We start from the raw sequence: 8586 nt of genomic DNA, 5'->3' as shown, positions 1-8586 counted from the left end.
AGGACCAGTGGGCTACATCTGTGTTCCTGTATGACTGTTTCAAGATAACCTATAAAATGCCCTTTTGGCACAGTGATCCTCATAGTTGCCTGGAACTACACCAGCCTTTGTACATGTCTCAGTCCAGCTCACTGCGTCTGCGAAGGTAGGTGGCGGTTCTTCACAGGTCAGAAAACCCCAAGATGATGGGAGCTTGTTGATGGAACAGCCACGTGGGGCTCCCTGCGCAGTGTGACTTGAAGGTATGTGTGTGCCCGTTAAAGGACTAAGCTTCAAGGGTTTCTGAAACTGTCTAAAATATTTTTAACAAAGTGGTTTATTGAAAATATAATCAACGTATAAAATAGGTAACTAACGAGAACCTACTGTTTAGCACAGGGAACCCTACAATGATGGGTGGTGACCTAAATGGGAAAGGAAATCTATGAAGCGTAGATATGTGCACGTGTCAACTGATTCTCTTTACAGCAGAAATACAACACCATAAAGCAAGTATACTCCAATAAAAATTAATTTTAAAAATATCGCTAGTTTACTAAAAACCATGATGTTTCAAATGGAGCAGTCTAATTGTTTTATTAAAGTCAGGTTCCTTAAGCCACAAACAGGAAAGAAATGTCTTGTTAATAAGCCTGTTGGCTTACGTGGAGGCCAAGTCAGGAGAGAACTGAATGAAGCAGTAAGCAAAGGAAAAGACATCTTTTGTCTGATCATCCCCAAAACACATACTTTCCTTCCTCATAGAAGTTTTCCAACCATCCTGTCATTTTAACAATCGAGTGCAGAGTACAGCGTGTTCACACATTCAACGTGTATATATACAATGAACCGTGGTACTGTATGGATTATTATACATGTACCCCTCCTCCCGGTAGAAAATTCCTCAAGGTTTTCCCTTCCAGTCAACTTTCTTTTTCTAAGCCAGGGCGTGACAGTGGTTCCTAAAGTGCGTCTACGTCAGCGTGAGAACGGAGAGAGGTAGCCTTCGAGAGCAGGCAGGCAGGACGGATGCAGCTACCAGCTTCCAGGGTACAGACTTTCTCAAGAAAGTCAACAAGAAAAGGGGGCTGACTGGATGAAAAGGAAGTCACCTCTTACCTACTAAACTGCCGCCTCCTCAAGCACCATCTGCACATCTTCCTAGGTACAGGCTGCCCTGTTCTGAGGATCCTGGCTCGTGTTTCTAATGCAATGACCTTACGCGAGATGTCATTTGAAGTGATGATCCCATTTCCTGATTGTATGTGTTCCTCCCGACGCCCCCCCCCCACACCCCACCTTTTGTTGTAACTTTCTGTGGTGTCTTGGACCTTCTGCCCATCACCTGATGACATCGAAGATCACCTACCCATGGAAACAGCCCACCGCCTGAGCGGTTTCCTTCTGCAGACCCTGCTGGCGGAGTTGGCCTGCGGGGGCTGTGAACGTTCTCAGTGTCGACCTGACAGCTACAGGCTAGGAGGCAACAGAGCCAAAAACCATCTTCCGTAAGACCAGTAGCTTGTTGGGAACCTGCCAGCACTTGAACTTGAGACTCCTGACTTTTATTCCAGTCTTTTTCCCACTTCTCTGAGGGCCTTTTAAGAAGTTCTCTAGCAAAAGCTTGGGGAATTTTACAGTATAGCTGAAAGACTATATTTTGCTGTATAGGGGCCGAAAGCCGAACCTGCAGCATATCTATGATTTCATTCTGCAAATACAGCATCTGAGCACATTCCACCTGCTGGCCTCCAGACCTCCCGGCTAACTCCCAGGCCCGCCAAAGCCAGGGCACGCCTTCTTGTCATTCAATAGAGTAACTTGTATGAAAGCTACAGAGGTTAAGACATCTCTGGGGGAAAAAATTAAGATTCACTCAGTAAGTTAACACATTGCAGTAGTATCCATATTTAATCCGAAACACCCTTTAGAGAAAAAAAATAACGGTACAGATTCAATAGAGAAGAAATAAATAATACCCAACATGCAAATCAACTTTCAGAAGAAATGCAAAGTCATAAAGCACAGCTAACAGCCAACCACAATTACTGCTTAGAAATTATTCCTATTGTATGTGGAAGATGGTTAATCCCGAATACCACCGACAAATCCTAATACAGTCAAAATATGCCGTCATGGTGTTTCTGCTAAAATATATTTTGTAGAAATCATTTTATTTGAGCCTCAAAGTCGTGAAAAACCTCCACAGATTTTCTTTGCAGGTTTACATATCGTCACACATAGAATTCGTTTGGAGACCATAAAAGATTACTATTTACACCTAAATCACCCAACCTTCAGGAAGTGGGGAAACGAGAGACTGGATACCCACAGCGGAGCTGGAGCATCGCTGTGGGTTTTGATCTGCTGAGCTCACGGCTGGAGCCGCAGCCGCAAAGATGCCCGCCTGCCTCGGGTAGGGTAGAAAACTGTAAACACAAATGCCTCCAAAAGGCCGGCTGCCTCCACTTTGGAGGCTCTACCCGCTGTGGACTCTGAACCCAGCCCCAGGCCACTCGGTGCTCAAGTGATTTGGCTTCTGCGTGGTGCCCCAGGGGTCCTCCGGGGCTGTCTCCCCGGGGCTCAGACGAAGGAAGGGCCGCAGGGCTCCTTTCCATCCAGGGGCCACATCAGCGCCCAGTCAGCCCGTGAGCAAGGACAAGGGCAAGAAGCCACGGTGCCCCTGGCACCCAGCTCCCAAGAGGATGGGGCGGGACTCTGGCCGGAGAGGAGCCCTGCCCGAAGGACAGCTGATGCCCCCGGAAGCCACTTCACTCCAGCTCTGGGGCTAGCATAGCATCCCTGCTGGAGTCTGTCCCACTAGGGCGGATACCTTTCAAAGAGAAACAGCTCTGCTTTCTGATACTCAGGAGAGAAAAGGCCTGAACAGGAATAATCCATGTACTGTCAAAAGACACTTGGCTTTTGAAACTAAATTCCAGCTACACTGGAAAACTGAACAGAATTCTCAGAGTGGAACCTGTTACCAAGGTGTATTAAAAAGTTGACAGTTTTATCTGTAAATCTTAAAAATTTGGGCAGCAATTTAAAGTGCCTGTATTGTGATAATGTCAAATGTTTTTCAAATGTCAGTCATTAGACAATACTACCTACTTAGGGACTTCCTCTGGAATGTCATTTAACAGAAAAAAATAATGATGTTTTCACATCATTCTTCAAAAATGTTTACTGACTCGTTTATGTGATTAAAACAGCAAAAACAGATCCTGGTTTGATTCTAGCTAGAGTCTTTGGAGGAGAAAAAATCACATCAGGAACATGCCTTTCTGTCATTAGCATCTTTGGTAGAAACCTAGTTGATTTCTGATGCTTTGCTCACAGTCCTTGAAAAGCCCAAATGTTAGCAAGGCTCTGACTCACCAGAAAACCCATGCTATCTCCAAGTTGACTGGCTATAGAATACTTTGCTTCTCTTGGACAACTTCTCTGTTACCTAATGTTTTAAATGATACTTGTTTTAAATAATATCCGTTTGAAGTAAGAAGCCTCAGTTGTTTTCACAGACAACTGAAAATTCCTTCTGTCAGACACTGGAATGGAGACTAAACGCTGCCTGACCCCTCAGGTGCTGGGAGATGCAGAGACAGCGGCCTGGTCTGACTGCAGGACCAAGACATAACGTCCTTAGAAAGCCTAGAGGTTACAGGTTTCTTCAAGGGAACCCCGGACTTGAATTCCAGTTCCCATTTAAGAGATGTCCACACGCCCTGGCCGCCTCCATGTTACGTAAGTCAGGCATGTTCCTGGAAAATGAAAGATGGCCTTATAGGAAGTGAGGTGCGGCAACACCGAGACGCCCGGGGACGTTGGCGGCCGGTTCCAGCTGTCACGGGCCTTTCTGTGACTCTGTTACTGATGTCCTTTGGGACTGAAAAAAGCAAAACTCAGAGTAACGGCTTACTGCCTGGTGACCAAACGCCTCTACGCGTGTCTGGATCAAGTGTCAGAAGTACCCCGGGGAGGGTTTAGGACTGAGAAAGCTCGGCTCCTGTGTCCGTCCTGGGGCGGCGGGGGCCGCGGCTCAGTGCCCACGGGGGCCGGGCGCCTGGGCTGTGCTGGTCCTCTCACCTAACCTCTCTGTGGCTGCCTCCTCACCTCTAAGGTGGGGGTGATGATGGTCTCTACATGTCTAGCACAGTGCCTGCGTATGCCAGGGACCATCTCAACGCTGGATATGAAACGGCCAAACCATGCTGTGCGTCTGTTCATGTGCTTTACGGGTGAGGTGTGATCGCTAACTCCAGCACGCACACAACCTTCCTGCAGTTGGCCCTCAGTTACCCTACGAGGCATGGCTCCTGGCCCCAGCGGGAGGCCCCTCCTCGGGGTCCTCGCCGTTGACAACGGAGAGGGCCCTGCACTTGCACATGTGCTGAACGGCCTCATCCTTCCCCGGGAGATGCGTCAGGACTGCATTTCTCCCAAGGTCGCGGCCGAGAGCCTTCAGACCCCAGAAGACCAGGAAGGAGAGGCGCCCAGGAACACTCAACCCCCGTCTCAGGACCCTGGGCCCGGCTCCCGGCTCCCTGAAGCTCTACTCCAGCTCTCTGGGGCTGGAAGACGCAGCTTTGGGACGTCAGATCGTCAAATCATGCAAGGAGCTGAGATGCGGCCAAATGTGGGTGAGCCGGGCACTGTCAGAGAAGGCGAGAATGTTCGCCCTGACCCCTCTGCTCCCCGTCTTGGCCTAGGTGATGGGGTTGGGGTGGGCGGGGGTAGGGGGGCAGAAAAGCATTCCTATGACCCGACACCTGAGCTGAGCTATGCGGAATGACTGGCCATCTCACCCTGACCTGGTCGTGCGCTGGAACCCTGGAGACTTCAGTGAGGTAGGTGGTATCAGCCCCATTCACAGGTGGGCAAACTGAGGCAGAATGAAATGCAGTAGCTCGCTTTTAATAACAGCATACAAAATCTAGAGAAGCCCCAAAGGAGTCCCCCTGTTTCCCGGAGCTCGAAGCAAACCCTTGGAGCGCGAGCCCCTCCTCCTTCCCCCCTCCTCCCCCAGGGGGATCGCCACCCGCACCCCAGGGACCCTTCAGATACCCCTGAGGACGCGCAGAGAGCAGCAGACACCCCGCTGACGGCTCACCCCGTGGGGAATGGCAGGAGTGGTGTTTCCGCTCCCAGGGAGGCTCGTGGTTCTGAGAGGAGCACGGCGCATCCCCGCAGGTGGAAACCTTCCGTCCGAGCTGGAAGGAGGCCTGACCAGCCGGAAAGCCAGTGCCTCTTTGCCTCAGTGACTGGCCTGAGAGGTGGGACCCGCACACCCAGTCAAAGGAAACACGAGCTCCAGGGAAGCAGGGAAGACGAGCCGCTCCAGCCCCTGCCCTGGCCCCAGAGGACAGAGGCTCGGCCTGGAACCTTCCTGGGAGGACGTCGACCCCACGGCGCACCATCCACCCTTCCGGCAGGAGACCCCACCCTTCTCCTGTCGGTACGACCCCTCCCTTCCTGCCCTCAGGACCCCAATCCTGCCGGTCACGCCAGCCGAGGTGCAGACGGGCCGTCTCCAGGTTGGAGGTGTGTGTATGTGGGTGATGCTCTTTGGCTGGAAGCAAAGGCCATTCTGGCGGGACAAGGGCCGGTCTGGAGCCGGGTGCGGGGTGAGGTATTCCCAGCCCAGGGCAGAGCCAGCAGACGGCCGTGCTCCCTGTGGAAACCCATCTAGACGACGGCGGGGCAAGCTGGGGAGGACAGACGATAAGGACTGACTCATCCGGTCAGGGTCACCACATCTTAAACCGGTTCTCCTCGAGCGCTAGACACGTGGCGTGGCTCCAGCCAGGCGGTCTCCCTGCTGTCTGCCGTGAGGTGAGGGCGGGTCCGCGGGCTGGCCACCGGCCGCTCCCTCACTCCTACGGCCTCCTGGCGAGTCTGCTCCTCGGGGTGCAGAGGGTTCCCCCAGAGACAGGCTGAGGGTGGCGGGTGGGCGGGCGCGGGGGCCGGAGCAGGGCCAGCAGGGACGAGGAAGAGGCACTTCAGTTTGGGCTGGTGTTCGTGGAGTCGGCCCTGGCCCCGGGAGTCGGGCGGCCCCGCCTGGCTCCGGCTCCGGCGCTGGGTGGTCCCGGAAGACCCCAGTGGCGGTGGGCAGGTAGGCACTTGGCAGCACTCCCAGGACTGGGCAGGGCTGGGGGCTCCGCGCAGGCTCCGCACACGGCTAGGTCATCAGGATGGGCTTCTGCCGAACTTCCAGGATGTCTAGGGCCGCAGGAGGGGGCATGGAGGAGACAGGGAGGGGTGACCCTGTGGGCTCGCAGAGGGAGCACGGGGACCTTCCCGGTGCTCCGTTTGTGAGGGACGCCCCCAAGGCACTCTTCCAGCCCTGGGGGACCTGCGGTGCTGGGCTCACCCTCCCTCCGGACAGGAACAGGGCAACGAGCGCGCCTGGAGCGGCTGCACCGCCGGGCAAGGACTCGGGGCTTGGGGCTCACGCGGGCGGCCTGACTCTGGAGTCACGGCCCCGCGGGCCCGTCAGCAGGAACGCCGCCTGCCCCTCGAGCAGCAGGCTCGTGCCGAGGGTCTGAAGCCCTCCCCGGGGGGCGGCGTGGGCGCCCAAGCACTGCCCACAGGAGCACTGTTTAGGGGCCCGTGGTTCCCCCAGGGGTCCCACCCCAAAGTCAGAGTCACCTGTTAAAATCCGATGCAGCGGCAAAGTGACGTAGGTTAGGTGTGCATAGAGAAGGAAGTTCCCGTCTGCTCTGTTCAGCTTCAGCCAGGACCCGACCAGGGAGCGCCCCGTGCCCGACAGGGAGCGAGACCTCAGGTTGGTGGCATTGTGCAGGTCGGCTGCAGCGGAGAAGGCAGGTCAGGCCCGGGCCACGGTGCGGGGGACGCGGGGAGGACACCGCCCACCCAGGTGACCCCTCCCTGGCCCGCGACGCCCAGCCCCCTTCTGCCTTCCCGCCTGATCCCACCCCAGTCCTGGAGCACCTCCCCTGGGGGCCCTAGCCCGTCGCTGTGCCGGGCCCTGTGGCTGCCCCGCTCCGGTCCTCTCCCTGGAGGGGCACGGGGGTACGGCTGGAATGACCCAGCACCATCACCCAGCCGGTGGGCTGCCCGGGGAGGCAGGTGGGTTCTATGGACGCCTTCCCGCTGGTCTGGAGAGCCCAGGAGGGCGGCGCTGCCCAAGCCCACTTGAGAGCAGGTCAAGGCTGGGGCTAGGGTCTCCGGCCCTGGCCAGGGTCTCGTCCAGCAGGCCCTCTGCCTCGGTCCTGCCAATCAGGACCCTCTAAGCTCCTCGAACGACTTCCCGCTGCTCCTCTGATAAACATGGCCCCGCCCTCCCGTGGTACCGCTCCCATGGTGGGGCCCACGTGGAGCAGAGAGGGGAGCAGGGAGGCCCTGAGGACTGAGTGGGTGAGATCAAGGACCGCGGAGACGCCCAGGAGGCCGCCAGACAGACGGGCCCCCAGGCTCAGGGCGGAGGGCAGGCGAGCCCTGAGGGACTCCCCGCTGGGGGCGGCAGGGCCGCAGGGCACCTCGCAGAAGAAGGGGACGCAGCACACGCGTGCATGCACCAGAGCCCTCCCCTCTGAGCCCCTGAAATCAGGTGCCAACTGCCCGCCACGCTGTGCCCACGGCTGGGGGCTCCCCTCCGTGGCCGTCTGCTGTCTGTCTGTCCAGAGCTCCACCCCCGCCCAGGACGGGCTGGCACACGGCCCCCTGGCTCTCTGAATGTGCAGAAGGGAGTGAGGAGGCTCCGCGGGGGTGGGGGGAATTGGGGAGCAGGGTCACCTCCCCCGTCGTCCTCCCGGAAGAACTCCTCGCTGTCGTTGGCCGAGTGAGACTTCTTCATCTCCGTGATCCGGTTCCGGGGCCCCTTCCTCTTGAGGGATGGGGAGAAGAAGGCAGGCCGGTTGTTCCGCTCGGGGGTGGGGGGTGTGCTGAAGGAGGTCACCTGGGAACAAGAAGCGTGTCACCAGGGTGGCCCGGTGCCCACCCATCTCCCGCCTGCAGAGCGCGGCCGGCCTGGGGCTCAGCGGGCGCTGGCCACCAGCTCCGCCCCGGGAAGAACCCTGCTGCCCTCCTGGGGCCTCAACCGCCGGGCAGGGGTCACTGGGGCACAGAGCAAGCCTGGCTGCTGACACAGGTCGAGCACCCTCCAGGCGCCGAATCCACCGAACAGTCCCGATCACCCTCGACGTGAGAGCCGGCTGGGGCGGGACAGCCACCCTGGCAGGGCCAGGGTCACGCAGCGGACGGTGGCCATGCTAGGGCTGCACCCCAGGTCTTCTCCCTCTAATTTCTTCTCCTGACCCCTCTCCCCCAGCGTCCTTCCACAGAAGTGCAGTGGTCAAGCGGTCCACCCCTCCATCTCCTCCTCTCCTCTTCTAACCACACTGCCCATCACCAACCATTCTTCACACCCACTCAGGGAAGCACATGACCTGGGTCCCTGCCCTCAAGGAGCTCACAGTCTGCCGGGGTGGGGTGAGAGACCCAAAAGTTGACAACCACAGGCCGAATGTTGGTTATTAAAGACAGGAAAAAAAAAAAAAAGGAAGCAGAGGATACAGGGGAGCACAGAGGCAAAAGGAATCAACAGCCTGGGAAATCACGAAAGGCTTCCCGGAGGAGACGCCG

At 56.8% G+C, this 8586-nt stretch overlaps 1 protein-coding gene across 1 annotated transcript in view; it reads right to left on the bottom strand.

The window, feature by feature from the left end:
* Positions 1-557: 557 nt before the first annotated feature.
* Positions 558-8586, bottom strand: part of KIAA0930 (KIAA0930 ortholog) — a 44050-nt gene continuing 36021 nt past the window's right edge. The window contains exons 8-10 of the mRNA XM_043441738.1: positions 7738-7900; positions 6631-6789; positions 558-6201 (exon numbers count right to left, since the gene is read on the bottom strand). Coding sequence (XP_043297673.1) covers positions 6161-6201; positions 6631-6789; positions 7738-7900 — 363 coding nt within the window. The 3' untranslated portion in view covers positions 558-6160. The remainder of the gene's footprint in view (positions 6202-6630; positions 6790-7737; positions 7901-8586) is intronic.

Source organism: Cervus canadensis, chromosome 21 (genome assembly GCF_019320065.1).
Source record: "Cervus canadensis isolate Bull #8, Minnesota chromosome 21, ASM1932006v1, whole genome shotgun sequence".
In the NCBI taxonomy this organism is placed as follows: domain Eukaryota; kingdom Metazoa; phylum Chordata; class Mammalia; order Artiodactyla; family Cervidae; genus Cervus; species Cervus canadensis.
This window is presented reverse-complemented; position numbering and strand designations above follow the sequence as displayed.